Here is a 20478-nt window from a genome sequence, read left to right as displayed (position 1 = left end):
CTGAATAACTATCAGTCTGGCAATTGCTGCATGTATTTTGCTATATAATATTTGCAGAAAAATTTATAGCTAAGAAGTTTAAAGATTATTTTTTATTTTAATAAAGCTATGTACATAAAGTTGGAGATAATTCTACTCCAGTGAATTGTTTTTTCCCAATTTGGGGCCCACAAACCACATACAATAACTTGGCTTAGTCACTTTCCATCAGTTCTCAATAGGCATACGTAAGGAATTTCTGAGAAATGTTCCCTGGTGGTTTTTAAAGGTGTCACAGTTGAAGGCTGGAAACGGTTCTGCAAGACTGCAAATGCCACTGCTTGTTTAAATTAAAAATTTCAAGGATGCTTTCAGGACCAGGTAGTCGTTACGTCTGGATAACCCAGTGGCTTCAGCTTGGAGCTTTAATGTACATTATTCTGTCCAGTCAAGAATTGGAGAACAGAATCAAAATGATCAAGCCCCTATTGTTATTCTATAAGTATATATAAAGTAGACAATTGAATCATTCAGTGTTTTGAATACACTTGAAGAAAACACCATAGTTTTTGTCATCAGAACATATTTCAGACCCTTTCCTACTGTTTTATACAGAATGGTGAAACATTTGGCAAAAGGCTGCTGGAGATATCACAAAGGTTTTAAGGTCACTTAGGCTTATTTTCAGTCTTTCAGCAGATGACCAATACAAATGATTGAGAAATGTGTTTGGGGGGGTTCTGCATTTGTTACAGCAAAATATATATCTTATGTAATGAAACAGTAGGGGCTGTAAGTCTGAAAAGTGACGTGCATGTGCACTTAAACACTTAATGCTTTAGAAATAGGTAAACTTTAGATAAACTGTAATTTGGAAAAGTTTGGTCTCATTTTTATTTGCCACTTCAGTACAAATCTGTATATAAAATGAGTTTCCCTCTGGAGTTGACACAGAACAACTATGTTCAAGAGCAGTTCATCAGTGCTTCTTTCTGTGCTACCCAGTGGGACTGACCATAGAACATATGTAAACTTAGTAATGGTCTTGATTCCTGGACGTACAGTTAGAGTAAATTGTAATTTGTATTTAAACCTTCCCCCCTCCTCCCTGGCCCCTTATTGCCAGCTTCTTGAAATACCCCTTACCTGTGCAGTTTTATGATCCTCGGAATTGCAGTATGTGTGTGTCGTTCTCAATGGATGGGGGTAGTTCTGGGAAAGTGTGATACTTGGGCAATGTGTTAGGGTGAAGGAGATGGAGAAATGCTACTTTAGCTTTTTGGTGCCTTCCTGTCTTGACTTAAAGCCAGCTGTGCAAATGAGACTGGAGAATAAGACAAACCAAAAAAACCCAATGAACAGACCAGAGTGCCACCTTTTGATTAAATTGGACCATTGAAGTGGTTCATTCACAGACTGCTTTTTGAACTTGAAAGTTACTTCGTATGCCTAATTTTGAAGAGTTTTTGACTTAGAAATTCCTGTGCAGGAATGACTAAATTTAACCTGCTCTGGATCTGTGAGTGATTTAGTCAGTAGGCACTTTTTGGTTTTGGTTTTCAGGAAATATCTTACAGGTAAATGTAGTTAATTATGTTCTTCACGTTCCCTTGTTTTTTGCATATTGATACATCTGCATTGTTTATGATGACACCTGCAGACCTACTGTAACTCCTAAAAGGGGTAGATTTGTGACTCAGGAAAGGCGTTAGAAGCTTGTTAGCCAAGTAGTTCAACATGTGGATAACTGCAGGCTGTATAAAGATTTGCTCTTGGTAGGATGCAAGAGGCTGAGAACATGGTAGTAATTAACTGATTGTCCCATGATACTGTTCACTGAAGAATTCTTATTTGAATGTTTTAAACACATCATTTAAAATTGAGGCTTCCTACTTCAAGTATTTTTCACTGAACTGCAATATTATAAGTTAAAAATTTTTCATAGACATTAACTTCCTTAAGAATCAGGGTTCTTCGGCCCATTGCTTGGGACTAAGGAGTCAAACCAAGTAGCAGATTTATAACATCTTAGCGGAGAAACTTGTAGCTGAAATCCATCTTGAGCTTCCTTACCTTTTATGCCATATTTCTCTTGCCTAATCAAAAGGCTTCTTAATCCTTTTAAAAGGATAAGGCAGTATTTATAGTTTCCATTGTGGATAGCAGTACTATACTAGACAGCTTCCAGTATTGTGTTCCCACCACAAACACCCCAGTCTGATGCTATGCTCTAATCATTAACCAGCTTGACCAACCTGCCTGCTCATTGTAGCACGTTCTGCCCTCTTAGTTGATGTTTTGCACTTGCTGTTTCTGTGCCAAGGAACTTTATTGTGTGTCCCATATGGAGAACATAGAAATCAAGTGCTATTCCACCTACTCTGGACCAAAATGGTCTTTTATATTTTAATCACCTGTGGCAAATATTAAGCCTTATTTGTCACCTAATCTGAGACCTTCCTGCTCTGTCATCAGAGTGAATTAGAGTGTGAACGGAATGCGTGTTGGTGGTTGAATTCAGTGCTATAATACAATATTTTAAGGGTTTATTTTAAATGTAGGAAGATAAGCCACTTCAGAGCTTTAGAATTTACTTACTTACCACTTGAGATTCCTGAAGTGAAACAAAGTTGTGAGAAAAATCTCCTGGCAGTTGCTTGCAGGTATAAGTATTTTAAGTTTTCCCAATTCAAAGTGCCTTAGTGAAGCTTCTGTGTGGAAGGTGCTAGGTAGTGTTAGTTGGCATCCAAAGTAATTAGCCTGCTAACATCACTAAGGAATGAATGATCTGAATTGAATGGCTTCAGATTTGGTGATCATTGTGGTTTGGTGATCATTTTGGTTTTAGGAATTCTTCAGAAGGAAAATTTTCTGGCTTGTGTTCTGTCTTAAGGAGTAGATGGTGTTCTTCCCTTGTTACAGGACTTGCCTATCTCTAGCTTGTCTGAGGTGGTTAACTAATGTTGGTTTTGAGAGCTCCTAAAAATTAAAAACTTAATTTAGGAGAAAGCTGCAGTTAATGTCCCCTTAAAAGTACTAAACCTCTTTAAAAACTTGTGTTATTTTACTATAATACATGTCAACAATATTATCTTCAAGTTAGAATTGGTGGTGAAAGCATGGCTGCTGAAAATGTTCTCATGGCATTGGTTTTCTTTATAGAAAGTGGAGCAGTTCCAAAAAAGAAGGATCCCTTAACACACACGAGTAATTCCCTTCCTCGTTCAAAAACTGTTGCAAAAACTGGATCCACAGGCCTTTCAGGTCACCATAGAACACCTAGCTACAGTGGGATATCATCATCTTCTGTCTCTAGACCAGCACCTAATCCTTCAGCTTCAGCTCACAAGGTATGGTGAGGATAAATGTAGCAGTATACACTTGGAAACTCCATGTAAATTCCAGAACAAACTTCAGATTTACTGCCTTTATTGCAGTATTGTAGTAGCAGAACATTTTTAGAAAAAAATCTAAAAGCCTCTTGAGCTGGGCTGCAGAGTGGATTTTAGAAATCAGGGAGGCTTCGGGTGGCTGCATACAAATGGATTTCAAGTGTAATTGCAGTAATAAATAATACTTGTTTTGAAATTTGCATGGAAAACTTGAGGAAAGCTTATCTAGGAGAAAAATAAATGTTAGTCTGAGTACATAAAAGATGGAGAAACCGAACAACAGATTTTCTCATGTTCCATCTCTTCCAAAGCACATGTGCACAGGTTCTATTGCAACCACATTGAAAAGCAAGTTTGGTTAGATTGTGGCTGAAATACAAAACTATAGTAATAAGACACAAAACCACTGCATTTCTTTTGACCTGTCTCTTACCCTTCCCTCCTTATCTCCCCCCTGCTACTCCATAGTAAAGTGGAAGTGATAAAAAATCAGGATGGACAGAACATAAATGTGGTTAAACATTATTGCTGCTATAGTATGAAGGCTTTTAAGTGGCTCATTATCAAAGTAGGACAGCAGTAGAAATTCTTGCTTATAGGTACTGAGAATCTGGAACTGTGATGCTCTATTTCTGGAGTAAGCTGGGGGAAGATACTGTCGTTAAATATGAATTATCTTACAACCAACCAAACCAACCAAACAACAACAGAATCACCAAAACCACCTCACCACTGGAGCCTAAGATGTTTTACCTGTGGCTGAATATGATAGTATGATTTGTAGCAAAATAGAGCATCAGTATCTAGTACTGGTTAACCTATTAGGTTTTACTGGAGCAAATTAAGTAATTTTGTTAGCAGTATGCTTTAAAAATATTAAGCTGTTGGTTTGTTTGTTTGTTTGTTTGTTTGTTTTTTGTTTGGTGTTTTCCACCCCCTCTCCAGGTTGCTCCTAAAAACAGTAGAACAAATAAGCCTTCTACTCCTACCACTGCTCCTCGAAAAAAGAAAGACTTGAAGATATTTAGAAATGTGGACAGTAATCTTGCTAATCTTATCCTGAATGAAATTGTTGATAGGTAAGTCTGAAGAAAAGTAGGTTTTTATTCAGTACAATTAAATTAGTACTTCTAGTTTGTTGTGGATTTGGGGAGGGATCATTTTGGGTAGGATTTTTTTGTTGTTACTTTGGCAAAAGGATGAAAATTTAAATGCTTATCTTTTTAAGAGCTTAGGAATGTAAGTTGTAGATTTCCTCAAAAGGGTTCTGTATAAATAGTCAAATGCATTAAATTGGTCAGCTGCAGCTGAAGAAGACTATCTCATTGTTAGACTAATTAGTATTCCATTTCTTTGTTAGTGGGCCAGCTGTCAAATTTGATGATATTGCAGGGCAGGAACTGGCTAAACAAGCTTTGCAAGAGATTGTTATCCTTCCTTCTCTTAGACCTGAGGTAAGTAACTGGGTGTCGTTATCAGCCTGTGACAGAATCAGAGAAATGTAGTGTGCTTCATACATGAAATGGTGATTCTTGAATCCTGTCTTTACTGGTTATGATTGCTGTTGATAGCTGTGTGGTGATGGCTGTCGTGGGAAACAAGAATTAAGCAGGTATATGTTAAAATACTACCATGAATTTCCCGATCTTCTGGTTAGTCAGTGGTGGAGAAAGTGCTGAGTCAGGTGCTTTAAAAAAAACCAACGAAATAACTCCCCTACCAAAACAAACAAAAAAACCCAAACTCAGAAATGCCAAACACAAGCCCAAAACAAACCAGCAAACCACAAACCTCTAAAACACCAAAACAAAACAAAAAATATCCTGAAAACTGTTCCAGGTAGCTGTAGCTGTGTGTCCAACTATATGGACGTGTAAAAGACAAAGCCCAGAACTGGAAGAGTGCAACAGATGAGATTTGTACAGGTAAATTAAGTTGTGCCACTATCTGATTTGGAAAGTGTTAAGTTGTTATTGTGGTCGTGTTCTCTGTGTGGATGTTGGTTAGGTGTTCCTAATAGTCTAGTCACAGCAGGAGAAGATGCAAAGAAGTGGAGTGAACAAGCAAGTGCATTGAGGTGTATAACACCTGAGGGCAGATTTCCTCTTCACTTGGCTATGTGGGAATGGGTCACTTAGGCTTTTGGTCCAGGTCTGGTCTATGGGCTACTGGAGTTTCCTGAGCTACTTAAAGCAAAGGAAAGTTGCTGGGCTCTTGCAGATACTGCATGCAATGATTTACTGCAGCGCTCATGATTCAAACAAAATTGTTGTTTGTTCTTTGTTTGTGGATCTCTCTTGTCACATTGACAGCTGACTGGAGTTGCTTTGTGGTCTTCCTCATTAATACGGTTTCTGGTTTTGATGAGAAACCCTAAACCTGGCATAGCATCACAGGAATACGAGGCCTGACGAAAACAAAGCTTTGACATCAAATATGCATGCTCTGGTATTCTTACGCAAAAGGAAATGTCATTGTACAGTCTGTTATTACAGTGCTTTAGTATGTCAAGTTTGTTGTTCAGTAACACTAATACAATGAGCTGGGTGGGAAGTACTTTGAGCTGTGAGGCTTAGAATAGTTACGACTCTCTTCCAATAGCAGTTGATGTTTTCAATAAGGTCATCTTCATATTACTGTAGCTAGCAATGGGCCTGAGATTGGTGTAGGCTGAGATACAATAAGGACAGAGAGTTCTGTGAATTTTCAAATCTTCTTTGGAAGAAGAGAGATTGGTTTTATTCCTTGTAAATGAACATGGTAGATGTGGCAACTATAGGGGAATACTTAGCTAATTAAATACTAATTCAGTTTTAACCTTAATGAGTTTTGAATTCAAATTCACATTTAAACAAGCGAATTAATGGTGTTTTTGTAGGAAAGCAAGAGTTGAGGTGAATAAACAGAAAACAGTGGCTGCAACCATTTCAGCAGCAAGATGCTAATAAAATGGTAGCAATGAATTCAGACTATTTCTGAATTAATGGTATGATTAGTCTATTAACAAAAACATTAAAAGCTTAGTGTCTCTCAGTGATAAATGGCAGTTGCAGTTGAACTGTATAGATGATGATCAAGGTAAGGGAGAGTTGTAGATTTGGTCTGGAGTATCTTGAAAATGATGGAACTCCCAAAGAATGATTCCAAACAAAATGGGTCAGGCAGGAGATGCACATGGTGGTATGCAGCGCAGAAAGCAGAAGTGCTTGAGGAATGTAGTTATCCAGGTTAAAACACTGCAATATATTTGAACATAGGTGGTATGTATTGGTGAATACAATCAGGCTGGATACCTATTTCTAGTGATCAAAGTCAAGCACAAGCAAAATGCTGTGAATGATGGAATTATATAGAACATGCATGTTGTGTGGTCATCTCAGAAACACTACACTAGTAACAGGGCCATGTGTTGTCATGGCTAGTGTGGAAAGGAGTGCCTGCTGACACTGGTGTTTAAATGTGGTGTGTGTATGTATATGAGATGCCCTGCTGTTCTTTCTGGTTGATTGTTGGAATTATTGGAAGCTGGAATGGAGGGGAGAGTGTGAGACCAAAGGAGGAACTCCAGAACTCTAGAGAAAAGAGGTGAAGACAAAGTGCTGGCGAAAACAGGCTACAGGAATAATTAAAATACACATACTCCATGGGAATTCGTAGATCTGCTTGCTGTGATGCTACACGTGATGGGTGCAATTTTATAGAGTAGGAAAGATTAATCCAGTGCAAAGTGAGAGCGAGGAGATTATTACCAGCAGTGTTCAGAGAGAGTAGGTGGGTGTTAAGTAATATTTTTAAATAGTTCCAGTCAAAGCTTGTTTTCTCAGGTTTCATTTAATAAGAAAAAGAGAAAGATGGAGTTCTTCTATATGGAGTTAGTAAGACCATTGCTTTGACTCTTTAACTACACACCTGCATTCCCCCCTTTTTAAATCAAATTCATGCTTTAAACTTGTTGGGCTGGTCTGTCTCGTGGGAAGTATTAAAGCCTTTTATGCTGCTTTCACAAGGTGTGTATGCACAGAATGATCATAATGTGATTTAACTGTTGTGTGGGAAACAATAATGACATGCATCAGGTTAAGTTAGTAATAGAATATAGTTCTCTAAAACCTGGTACTGTTGCAGCACTGCTACTGTTGGTACCACTGATAGCCAGTGAGCCATACCTCAATCTTAAACTGTTTCCTTACAAATGTAAATCAACGCTTTCTCTAAGTGTTTGAAGGTAACTTACAGTGATGTACTTTTCAGTTATTTACAGGACTTAGAGCCCCTGCACGTGGTTTATTGCTGTTTGGCCCACCAGGAAATGGGAAGACAATGTTGGTGAGAAAACTACTTAATGCATGAGTTAGTGGGCTTATAATGTAACTATGAGGGGTGGCTTTCAGTTTGGGTGTTGTAGTAATAACCTGTGTATTCTTCCTGGATATGTGTTGCGGTGTCAATTTAACACAAAAATGCAAAATTGTTCTTGACTGTGGATTTTACATGGGACGAAATTGCTAAACTGTTCTCTATGTAACTATTTTCACTATCACAAGTAGTATCTTAAAGCAGCAAGTCCAAGTTTTATTTTCAGAGATAGTAAAAGTAACACAGTTAATTGTTTGTGTACAGTAGTGATTAATCACACATGGTCTGCTCTCCAGTAAACGAACTAGAAGTGCATTTTTGAAATGGAGAGGAGGGAGCACTGTAGCAAGAAAGGGGGTTTTCTCACTTCCACATCGCTGCTCAAAGAGCGTAAGTGCTGTGGAGCTGTCTGACTGCTGCTTGTTCCCTCAGCCTGATGTGCTGAAGAAAGGGGCAACTGGAGTGAAATGGCTGTGCCTCAGCCAGGGAGCATCGCGTGTCCTGATGCAGCTGAGCTGGGCACATCATCCTGCATCACATGGTGTGGTGCAGCTGCTCGCTCCCTCTGCTAATACTGAAGCTGGATCAGCTCTGAAGCGCAGGGGTGTGAATGTTGAGCAACTCGCTTGGGCTTAGCAGTTGTGTTTTATGTACTGGGACATACTTGCTAATCACTGAAATTAAACTGTATAACCAGGGAATCATAATTTCTTCAATATGATGAAACTGTTGAGGGTTCTGTGTGTGAGCATTATGGCTGATCTAATTTTTCCTAGCTTTCCTCTGAAAACAGTTTTTGTGTGGATAGGGTAAGGAGAGAAAAAAAATAAGAGCTGTAATTTTTAATGAGGTTTGATCCAACTTCTGCCCTAAATTACCACCCTAAATTAGTTAAAACTGCCTCTCATGTCTACTCAGGATACATTGAACGGAGGTGGAGACTTGAATTCTTCAGTAAGCAAGTTGTAGTTGGCTATGGAGACGATGTGATTAAAGAAGTCTGGGAGTCTGGAAATTTCTCTAGTGGTTCGACTCCTTATCTGTTCTTATTTGTAAGTGGCCTGTATAGAAGTTTTCTGTAGTATCTACAAGGTGTTCCCTTTGAAGGAACAGAGGTTTTCAAGATCATCAGTCAGGACATTAGTGCTAGCTACAGAAGCAGAGAGGTATCTATCTTCAGTGTGATGTTTTTAAAAGTACCTTTTTTTTCTTTCCCCCATCTCCTAGGCCAAAGCAGTTGCAGCAGAATCAAATGCTACTTTCTTTAATATAAGTGCAGCGAGCCTAACTTCAAAATACGTAAGTAGCAGCTGTAAATTATATTGATCTGAAAACAGACATGTTGTAATTAAGGCTTAAGAAGGTCAGAGACTTCTAATGAGTCCGTGGTGAACTGTTAGCCTGTAGTGAAAGTAAAGCTTTAAAGTGACTTGTGAAGTAAAAACAATTTGGTTTGTGCTTGTGATAACTCCAATGTCAAATGCTTTTGTGGTTCAGGATGACCCTGGCTGTCCTATAAATGAGTGGTTTTGGGGTTCTTTAAAAAGTAAATGAAGTGGGTGCCAGCTCCCTTTCACTTCGATAATTTACTCACCAAAATCTCTTCACAACTCGTGTGTGATCACAAGTGAAGTTGTAATGTTTCTTTTAAGACGTAAACAATACTGTCACATGTAATACTGAACTACTGATAATCGAGCATGTATGAATGGACTGACTGTGGTTGGTTATCAGCAAGATTTCCTGTGGGTCCTTATGTTAGCTGTCTTGTAATAAACACTTTCTTAAACCCCCTGCAAAAAGAGTTTATTGTTGTTTTAGGTGGGTGAAGGGGAGAAACTGGTGCGTGCTCTATTTGCAGTAGCCAGAGAACTTCAACCCTCTATAATATTTATTGGTAAGACCTTAAATATTGTTGACTTCTGTGTATTTTCTTTAAAAGTTTGATTTATTAAATTAGAATAATTGTGTAAACTTCTTTGTGTAGTTCTGCAGTGGAGAGTGTCTCACATATGACCAGCTGCCTAATCAGTAGTTCTATATAATGCATGTTAGATTACTGTTAAGTTACTTAATTGGTGTTAATAGTGGGAAGAAATGCCCTCAAAAATACAAATGCTGTCCCTTTTATGTATTATACTTCAAATATGAAAATGGATTTTGCTTGTCCTGAGTTGTAGTTTATTATGAGCAGGCTTCCCCCCCCCCCCATCTGTGCTTGGTGTTACATATTCAAAGGACAACACGTTATACCAGCTTCTAAGTTTTACTAAGATCTGTCTGTCTCCTAAGGAATAAAGATCTGATCTCTCTTACTGGAGCCCTATATGAGCAAAAGAACTTGGGCAAATATAAAGACATTTTGATGTTTATGCTTAATTAAGATGGCTTGTTTTGTTTTCTAGATGAAGTTGATAGCCTTTTGTGTGAAAGACGAGAAGGTGAACATGATGCTAGTAGGCGTCTAAAAACAGAATTTCTAATAGAATTTGATGGTGTAAGTATCAAGCATTAGGTATTGTTTGATTTATCTGAATTGGCTAATGTAGTGTCAGTACATACTACAAATGAAGCACAAAGAGGGGCTTAGCTCTGTACCCCTCTTCCCCGCCTTTGTCAGCAAACAGATTTTACATATATCTGTTAATTTTTCACCTGCATACTGTAGTATTCTGGAAAATTCAATCTGGGGTGGAAGGTAGTAATCCGGAGGTGAGCTGAAATAGTGGATTGAAAGGATAACAGAAAATAAGAGTTGTGAGAACCAGTGTTCTTACAGGGCAAGGGGGACAGTTGAGGGTTAGTCAGACTTGAATCCTTGTTTGCAGTTGCATATTTCAGTAAAGCACATCTCATCGTTTGGGCAAAACAAAAGAAGGTGAAATGGCTTTTAAGTAGTGTCTCTTTGGTTTTTAAGTGATATATGTCATAAAAGCATGTACTGTCAAGGGGTAAGGTGAGACTTGAGGAATGAGGATTTCAGACTAGTTCAGATCAGGAGTATACATAGCTCTGACCAATCAGAAGGATTAATTTCTGTGTTAATATGCTTTTTATTGAGCTGTAAATTTTTTCTTGGCATTGTGACATAGAGATGACAGCATGCAGTTAAGAATATATTTAATAGCAAGTATGTAATAGGAAAGGGAACTGGATTTCATAGTTGGGACACACACACAAATGAATATCAGAATATTTTTGTCACACATCACTGTGTTTTGTATTGAACAATCTTTGTATTCCATTAGCACATGGAAAATTGCTACAGTGGTGAGGCAGTAGTAATGAGGTACAGGAGAATTTACATCCCTTCCTTTTTATTTTTCTTTTTGCTTTTTCTAGTTTGAATTTACATTTATCTAAGGCATGTTTTAAAGTTAACTGAATGGGGGGGGAAAAAGTGCACATACAGTAAGACCCCGTAAGTGTGCTGAATACACAGTAAGTCTTTAACTGGTTTTATTGTGTTACTACTTGATGTAAACTGAAAGCTGTCTTTCTTTCTTATGTTATATAGGTGCAGTGTTCTGGAGAGGACAGAATACTTGTGATGGGAGCAACAAACAGGCCACAGGAGCTTGATGATGCTGTTCTCAGGTATCAAAATGTCTCTTCCTTTTGATTGAATACAATAATATGCAGTTCATTACAAAGAGCAGGTTTTGCGACTTAGTGTCTTGGTTACTGTAAGTTTTGGAATAAGCAGCAAAAGCTGTTCAGGATGGTTAAGTTATTTAACCTCACAAAAAAGGTGCCTGTCTCTTCTCTTCTGGGATATATCTGCAGAAGCATGATGGCTTTGGAATTGTCCAAACCAGCAGTAACTGTTGGCACTAAGTCAGCATTTTATAAGCCTCTTCCATCTTACATATTGCTGCTTTATTATTTGGATGTCAATGTCAGGATGAAGAAAGAAATTTGACTAGTGAAATCCAGTATTTCTACTCAATGAATATTGGACTTCCCATGTCCCATGCAATTACAGATCTTACTGTAGATTTGCCTTAGGACTTTTTTGGTACAAATTCTCATGCTTTCTTCTCCTCATTGTTGATTGAGGAAAATAGGCATGTCAGCACTGTCTGAACAAGCAAAACATATTCTTAATGATTCCAAAGGCTTTTTGAGTACAGTCAAGAGATGCTTAATTTTGTTGCTGGTAGTCAGTGGTATTTCTGCCTTTAGAGTTTTTCTTCTCTGGGAGGAGTCTCGTAACTTCAAATAAGAGTAAGGTGACACCAGTGGCTGGTGCATATTGTTTGGTGTTGGTTTATGTTTGTTTGTCTGGTTCTTAATTTGTAGTTCTACTCCCTAGAATTTGGTGATGTAAGTGAAATTTTGACATCAAACCAAATGTTAGATGCGTATGCACTGAAGAGTGTGTGTATACATGTGTATGTTGTTGTTTTCCTAGACGATTCACCAAACGGGTGTATGTGTCTTTACCAAATGAGGAAGTAAGTATTTTTTCCATGCATTTTCTTAATTTTAAGATCAATTTAATTAAAAAAGAGTATAAAATATATTTCATAGGCTATTAGTGATTACAGTTCTGTGAATTAACTTCTGGCCCAGCTTGGTGTTTTAATTTTGGTGGCTATATTAAATTTTTGCCTTTTGTTACATGTGCTAGTAGCAAATTTGGTAGTAGGTGCTCAGTATTTCTTGGCTAGCAAGATGTTGCTTACATACTGGCAGGCACAGACAAGTCTGAAGAAGGGCTTGAAAGAGCATGTTTGGTTGGCTGGAGAAGACTGCTCATTGCAAAAGATGAAAGAAGCTGTCTTCAAGTTTTTCATCAACAGCAGATTAGTGCTTTTGATGAGGATTCTAATATATTATTCTTGAAGTAGTTTGACCCTTGATCTCCTTATTAACCAATCCCTATCCCTTCCTCTGAAGAGATGACAGTTTACAGTCCAATCACAAAATTACTGTAGACAAGTTTAAACTCGTGAATCATGGAAGCTAACCTGATAGATGTGTAGTTTTGCTGTTGCATCAGAATTTTAAGTGAATTGTGAAAATGAGTTTGCCATCTGATAAATGTATCTTCTTTTCAGACAAGATTGATTTTGCTAAAAAATCTTCTAAGCAAGCAAGGAAGTCCATTGACCCAAAAAGAGTTGGCACAACTAGCTAGGTAAGCAGCTTGTAACTATACAAAACAAATATACTCATCTACTACATTTATTCAGACTTCTATTAATTCAAAATGTAACTAATGTAAATCATCAGATAGTGACAACACTTGCTGTGAGTGAATTGGATGTGTTTTGGGAGGATGGTCTCCTGTCAGGATGTATGAAAGTGGGTTTTATATATATATACATACACATCCTTGGTTTTATCCCACTCCACCTGCTGGGTTTGTTAAAACGTGCTCATCAGTGTTTTTCTTTCTGAGGAGGAGGAGGGAGGGGGATGCTTCTCTCCACCCATCCCCCAGGTAATCCAGCTCTCCTTCCTGCTGCAAAAAGGCAGTGCCAGTTTTGACTTGGCATCCATTTCAAATCAAAATCAACTTTTCTTTGCTGGCCCATTGCTAGGTTTGTTGAAGGTATTAACTGACAGAGAGCAAGCACTGGATAATTCTAGATTCTTATCAATTTCATAACTGATAGGGAAAATGTGGGTTAAATGCCCTTCTTACTGTAAACCATGTTGGTTTATGTTTTCCGTCATTAAGATTGACACAGTACTCCTGTTCGTCACACTCAGAAATTAAATGTAATGGGTGTGAAGGAAGTTAGAGCAGGTAGAGCATCTAGGGCAGGAAGGAATGAAGTGTGAGATGTCAAAAATATGCAAGTAGATGTACTTCAGTCTGTTGCTGTCTGTGGTAGTACACAGCAGGTGAGTACAGTCTTGGATTAGCATATTTCAGTCTCTTAGTATAAGTTACAGAAATTTGATGTATAATCCAACTGAGTAAGTTCTTGAAGGAGCCTAGCTCAGGCCATATATAGGCTGCAGTAATAGCTAACTGGAGGAAAAAGAGTGTGTCTTGAATTCTGACTGCATGAAATGTATGAACAAAATTACAAATGCAACCTAAGTATGCTTTTTTTTTTTTAAAGGGTTTAAAGAAAACATAAAAGTTGAGGTTTGTGCATGCTTCGCCTGCCATTGTCCTTAGTTTCAAAAGAGATGGGTATTTTAACCTCCTTCATGACTCTGTGTTCTTTCACTCCCTGGCAATGTTTTCTATAAACTGTAACAGAATAAATGCACTCCAGAAGACTACCCTATGACATTCTTGTTGCTGCAGCCAGCCAGAGCTCCTCAAGCTGAGTGGGGGTGTTCTGGTTTTAAATTTTTCTTTGGGTAACCCTTACTACTTCTTTTCACCTATATTGGCAGTATGTATTGCTGGTTTTCTCCTTCAGTGGAGATCTTTAATCTGCAAAGTATTTAATTGCTTAACTTAGAAATGAAGTAATTCTGGAAAAGCTCCCATAGAGATTGGGTCCTTGGTTTGATTTCCCTCCCCACTTCTGGTTCTGAGGATCTGGATGATATGTATGTCTGCCAGTCTTACAATAAAGACCAAACAAACCCCAGTAGATAACACAATTTATGTTCCTTCCAGCTCACTTGCAGGATACCTGCACATTTACACCGTATTTCCCAAATTAATAGGAAATGTGTGTAAAACACAGAAGCTGTTTCTTTCTGAATAAGGACCTGTCTACTGTATTTCACTTCGAGGCTGAATTACAATTCTTACTTGAAGTTAAATGTATGAAGCGTTCAGGCTTCTGCAGATAACCACTGAGGCTGTGGCTCAGGCTGTTTCAGCCATCTCAAGTCTCGGTTGGTTCTCATTCATTAGCAATTCCAGGTTTAGGCTTTAACATTGGAATCAGTTGGTGAGACAGATTTAGCTGTGCTAGAGATCATCTTCCGTGCGTAAGCTATGGGAGACTGTTTCAGTGTTGTGCTAAGATGCGATGCAGACTGTAAATTCAGAGAGTTGAGGAGCTTGCCAAGTACTGCAGCTGTATAGTCTATCTGTTATCAACCCTTAACACTGAAGAAAGTCTTCCAACAGAAGTAACGCTGTCTGTGCTGTAACTTGCTAAGTGAAATCGTGCCGCTTTTCAGATTTGTATTTACTCGTCTGAATTAGTAGAATTTCGCACTCTCTGGAGTGCACTGGTCAGCTGCTACCAGGGCTTTCCATTAAGGACATGCTGCAAAACTGTCACTTATTTTCAAAATGAAACACTGCTGTTAGTTTTTTAGTAATGCCTACTTTTGCCCTTTGTTTGCCTCTGATGTCAACTAGAAGTGTACATAGTTTTATTCAGAAAACTGGTTGTGTGATCACATCATAATAAATATGTGGTATGGGTTCTCACTGTATTGAGTGGGTTGAAAGAATACAGGAGGCTTTGGTTTTATAATAACTTAGGACAAATGATGACAAACTAGTGGTAGAGCATCCTTGTAACAGAAATAGTAAATGTGCTTGAGATTAATTTTCATCTACAAATCCAAGTTGGTTGCTATCTTCTTGCTTTTCCTAGAATGTTATTTGGGATTTGAGTATCTGTACTTTAAATTTAATCTGGGAAAGTCTTAAATATAGGTCACTTACGCTGACTGCACTTCGATAATGAAACTTGTAAAACATCAGAGTAATACTACTGTCAGAGTAATAAAGCTACATTTTAATCATCTGCAATTAAATTGATACGGTTTGAAGTGGGATTTGCTTGGTTGTGGGGTTTTTTGTTTTTTATTTTTTTTTTTTTTTTTTTTTTTCATTTCCTCCTTTCCCCCTCTTCTTCCTTTGACAAAGAATGACTGACGGATACTCTGGAAGTGATTTAACTGCATTAGCAAAGGATGCAGCGCTGGGCCCTATTCGAGGTAAGCTGCATAACTTTTTATTTAGGTTTTGAAAAAACTCAGTGATATTAGAAATACTGTATTTTATTACATCTTTGTAATTCTTAAGTACCTGAAATTAAGCTTTTTAGGTTGGATTTTGTTCTGTTCCTCTTAATAGTGTAAGACCTTCCTTACACACAACCCTTGGGTACCTCACCATGTGAAACAGACAATTTTTGTGTCTTAAGAGGAAAGCAGGGTGAAGTGTTTTTCACAGATTTGTGGGGGTTTTAACTAGTGCATCTTTCCTAGGCTGGTGTCAGTTCTGTTGTATCTAAATTATTACTTGAATAGTAGTCTCTGATTGCAGTACTTGTCTTTATAAAAGGTGGGCAGATCTCCTTGTTCTATTTCACTAGCTAGATATTATGTGACCAGTAGCCACATCTGGAAGGACTGATTTTGTTTAGTGGAAATCAGTAGTGGGATTTTGAGAAGAAAACTTTGTGAAGGTTTGATGTTAGTTTTTTGTTTGCAGATAGATATAATTGTCCTGCCTGACAGAAAGGTACTGAAGGCAGCCAGAGTAGAAGCGTCCTGTATTATCAGTCTATTATGTGTAAACAAAAGTTTTTGCAGCTCTCAAATAGTTTATGGAGTGGAGAGGCCTGTGCATGTTTTATGGGTGTGCTTGCTTTACTATTTATTTCTTTTGAGTCAAAAGTCCTATAGCATGCAGCATTGCCAGTGCATTATCTCTTTAAAAGCAGCTGCTGGGAAGTAATGTTCTTTTTTTACCTGCTTACTTTCAGCTGTTGAGATTGTAAGGTGTATCTTCCAAAATCCTGCATAATAACTGGGAAACAGAATTGCATTAGATAGGTCTCACCAGAGACATCGTGTCTCCAAAGGTTCTGAATATATTTAGACTGGTTGAATTAATAATGTAAGCATTTAGGTATGGAGGTTTGACTTCGCTGACAAATCGCTTCACGTGCAAGTCTATTTTGAGGAGAGATTCTGAAATGTCGTGCTGTCTGTTAGATCCTTCCAGTACTGTGTAGGGCAGGAAGTGCTCCTGTGTGCTCTGCCTGATTTTATTTCTGTGTTCTTGGCTGCACTACCTTCCTGTTTTCTGAAAATTGTGCATGTTTGAGCAGTAGTGGGAGTGGTACCAGGAGTATTATGCCCTGTTTGCATGCTGTTCCCCATACTTTAAGAAGAAGGAAGTAGTTCTACTACCACTTTGTACTGTATCTGCAGCAACGAGTGTGGGAGGAGCGAGCTTGAGGAACCGATAAATCGAGGAGTACCTTTCTCCTCCTTTATGTTGAGGCAGAGAGGAATACTTTTTAGCTGTGGGGTTTGGTGGGTTTTTTTGTTGTGGTTGGTTGGTTTGTTTGTTTGTTTGTTTTTGGCTTGGATTTTGTTGTTTTGGGGTTTTTTTTCCCCCCAAATGAAAGTACCTTTAACATGTTTTAGTTGTCAGAAGTGTTGAAAGATTCCATATGGAACTCGCTCATCTTCCTTTATTTTTCCAGAACTAAAACCAGAACAGGTGAAGAACATGTCCGCCAGTGAGGTATGCTGCTCTAGCAGTTGTATTTTCCCCTTTGAATAGAATGCATGCTCACCAGAAACTTTATAAAGATCTCTTTCTTTACACAAAGCATCATACAAAATACCTGGCATAATTTTGGGGGGGTATTAACTCACTGGAGAAAACTCTTTGCAAATAGTCATTGAGAAGAGAACCTGTCCTCTGATGTCTAAGGTTCTTTGTGTAGCTTGTTGGTCATCAGGCATAAGAACACCACCTCCTTTTTCTGATAGTAAATTCTTAGTTTCAGCTGACTGTTTTTATTCATGCTGAACTGCAACTTGACCTGTTACCTATCAGATGATGTTAGAGGCCTGGCTTTTATTTTCTCGCAGTGTTACTCCCCAGAAACAGTCCCAGAAGTATTATGTCAAATGATTTATTTTATATCTGCCACCAGCCCAATCTTTACATAAAGCAGGTCATGTTAGGGAGAACCTCTGAAGTATTTTAACACAGATTTGTTTGTGTGTATGTACAATACTTCCATTCGTTCACATGGACCATCATAAAGCAAACAAAAAAAAAAAAGGCTGTCACCACCACAAACAGCATCTATAAACCTCAAAAGAAAAGGAAGCAGTTGGTCCTGTGTATGAAGGTTTCTGTTCAAATGTGTGTGCAAACCACAGTTAGGCAGGGGAAAATGAAGCAAAGCTTAATTCCACTGTTGATTTCTGTGTTTAGCCTGAGGTCATGGCTAAGGCTATGATAAGCTGAAAGGATTTGTTGCAGGAAGATGAGAACATCTGGGACAATTTGTTTCCCTTCAATAGCCTATAAACACTAGTCCCAAAGAAACATGGGTGATCTTCAGTTCTCATGTTTTAAGAATGAGACTGTTTGTTCCATACACTTTAGTTATCTCACATCATGTCTGTATGGGAAATGTGTGCTTATAATCATGTCCTCCACAAACAGAAAGGCATGTGTTGAAGCAGAGAGGTTAGATAATCAGGATGACTTGGCTGGCAGCATACGATGGTATGAATACAGCTGTGGTAGGGGCAGGAGCTTTCAGTACCTTATTCTCCTGATCTGCAGAGGTATGGCATAACCGTGTTTAAAAAGTGTCTTCATCAGTTGCTTCTATACCCTCGTAGGCACCAGCTTGCACCACCTAGTGAGACAGGAAGTAATAACACAGTCTCACGGGCTCTTAAATAGCAAAGCAGACATTGTGATTACCGAGTGTCAGTTTATTATAAATGGTAAATACTAGTAGTCATAAATAACAAGACTCTTGCATCAGGTCACAGAATCATAGATCAACCCAGGTTGGAAGGGACCTCAAAAGATCACATAGTCCAACCTTTTGTGGGAAAGGGAACTGGGATGGAAATGATCTAGCACCCTGCCCAATTTTATCTTGAAATCCTCTAGTGATGGGGACTCTACCACCTCCCTGGGGAGGTTATTCCAGTGAATGACTGTTCTCACTGAAAAATGTCTTTCTTAAATCAAGATGGCGCACTTGTAGTATATGCTTTGTTAAAGGTGAATACTGAACTACTTCTCAAACCTCTTGTGATCCTGATGTCTTTCACTTCTTGCTTAGATGAGGAATATCAAGCTATCAGATTTCACTGAGTCTTTGAAGAAGATAAAGCGCAGTTTGAGCCCTCAGACCCTGGAAGCATATATTCGCTGGAACAAGGACTTTGGAGATACCACAGTGTGAAACCCTACTTGAAGTGAAACAATATGCTGCCTAAGGAGCAATTGCTACAGACTACTGGAAAGCAGCCAGAGTTTACAGGACTTCACAGATCTTTAAGTATCTGCATTAAAACTTGAGATTAAGAAAAAATTATACAATGTGAAATGTGTTCATCAAAGCCTCCTTGCAATTTAGTGAGGATGTACACACTGTAAGTAAGAGCACAATAGGATGTGAGATAAGGTTCCTAGCAATCCAGTTATGGTTTGAACAATAATATATGTATTTTGGTTCAGCTAGAAGGCACTGATGATACTGATCATTGGAAGACCTTTTCCCTATGTTGTGTTTGTGTGGTTTTGTTTTTAATTTTGCCATGACATCTGTGTCTGGCTTTCTTCCTTCTAACTACTAACTTACAATTGGAGGTTTGTAAACTTTGGTTCAGTTCCTGACTTTTTTTTTTTTTTTTTTTTTAATCCTTAATGTGCCAAATAAAACAATTTCCCTTTGCAGAAAGGAAGAATAGCATTGGGGAATTACAACTATTAAAATGTAAAAAGCAGCTGGTCTGTTATTATTTGTCTTTTTATTTAGTTGAAATGTGACTGTATTGTTCACAGAACAGTTTTGAAGAAGACCTTTGATAGCAGAACAGCAGAAAAACCCAACCCTATAAAACCAATTCATACTCTCTCTTTTAAAAAAATAATTACTAAGTAAAAAACAAGACTAAGACATTCATTTACTGGCAGTATTTGCTCTTAATGCATTTTGTAACGCTTCCATTGGTAGAATGTTAGCTTATGCTTATGGTGTACAACTTGAAGCCCAGCTGATGTTTGAGAGTAAGTGATGCTAATTGTCAAGTTTCAGAAATGATGTGTTTCTACTCTGTATTTTGGTCTGTTTATGATAATTGAAAGTAAAATTTCCATTGTGATAATTTTTTTAATCTCCACATGTAAGCATTAAAATATGAGGCTACATGTTTAATACATGGCACACATTAATGTTTTTATAGCTTTCCTATGTTTTGGTTTGTATATTAAAGTATGAAACACTCAACTGATCTGCTTTTTTAAAAAGAAACTGCATCTTTGTACAAATACTTGTTTTTATTATATAAATGACAAGCTATTAAGCACGCTTAAGCGATAGCCTTTAAATACTGTAATAAAGGAAGACATCTTTGCCTTTATTCTAAAGGCCTGACATCTTGTTTACAAATTCTACATGGATTAAACACAGATGTTGGCAAGGCAGAACACCCGTTCCTTGTTAGAACAGGTCTGTGGGGTTTTGTTGGGTTTACTTTATTAACTTTTTTTGAAGACAACTTTCCCAACTTAGTGATACTACAAAAATGCATATTGTTTAGAGTTGTTTTAACTAAACTGAGTTATAAGCTTTGTTTGCTTTTGGTCTTAACAGAAAATTTTGTCTTAATTCTTCATTTAACTTATTTTTTATTGGTAAGAGTAAGTCAAATATTTCTTTGACTACTCACCTGAAAGTTGACTATAAATAATATATTATATATATATATGAAAACAAATCCCTAGCTGATAGATGCAGTATAAGTGTAGTAATACCTAGAGAGGACTCTGCTCACTGCATAGTATTGAGTACTAAATAGCAGAAACTGTTGA

The 20478-nt window shown here is 37.8% G+C and overlaps 1 protein-coding gene across 2 annotated transcripts in view; it reads left to right on the top strand.

The window, feature by feature from the left end:
* SPAST (spastin) overlaps positions 1–20027 on the top strand; it is a 29024-nt gene extending 8997 nt beyond the window's left edge. Inside the window, exons 3-15 of one of the 2 annotated variants that reach the window (XM_010021970.1) lie at positions 3142–3329; positions 4317–4450; positions 4732–4825; positions 7623–7697; positions 8955–9026; positions 9549–9624; positions 10133–10224; positions 11245–11324; positions 12142–12184; positions 12791–12870; positions 15535–15605; positions 17108–17148; positions 18725–20027. In XM_010021970.1, coding sequence (XP_010020272.1) covers positions 3142–3329; positions 4317–4450; positions 4732–4825; positions 7623–7697; positions 8955–9026; positions 9549–9624; positions 10133–10224; positions 11245–11324; positions 12142–12184; positions 12791–12870; positions 15535–15605; positions 17108–17148; positions 18725–18847 — 1169 coding nt within the window. In that variant the 3' untranslated portion in view covers positions 18848–20027. The remainder of the gene's footprint in view (positions 1–3141; positions 3330–4316; positions 4451–4731; positions 4826–7622; positions 7698–8954; positions 9027–9548; positions 9625–10132; positions 10225–11244; positions 11325–12141; positions 12185–12790; positions 12871–15534; positions 15606–17107; positions 17149–18724) is intronic. The other variant, XM_010021978.1, reaches the window with a different exon arrangement.
* The last annotated feature ends 451 nt before the right edge of the window (positions 20028–20478 follow it).

This window comes from Nestor notabilis, unplaced genomic scaffold (assembly GCF_000696875.1).
Source record: "Nestor notabilis isolate BGI_N333 unplaced genomic scaffold, ASM69687v1 scaffold29000, whole genome shotgun sequence".
NCBI classification, from domain to species: domain Eukaryota; kingdom Metazoa; phylum Chordata; class Aves; order Psittaciformes; family Psittacidae; genus Nestor; species Nestor notabilis.
The sequence above is the reverse complement of the archived record's forward strand: the minus strand, read 5'-3'. Positions and strand labels throughout refer to the sequence as shown.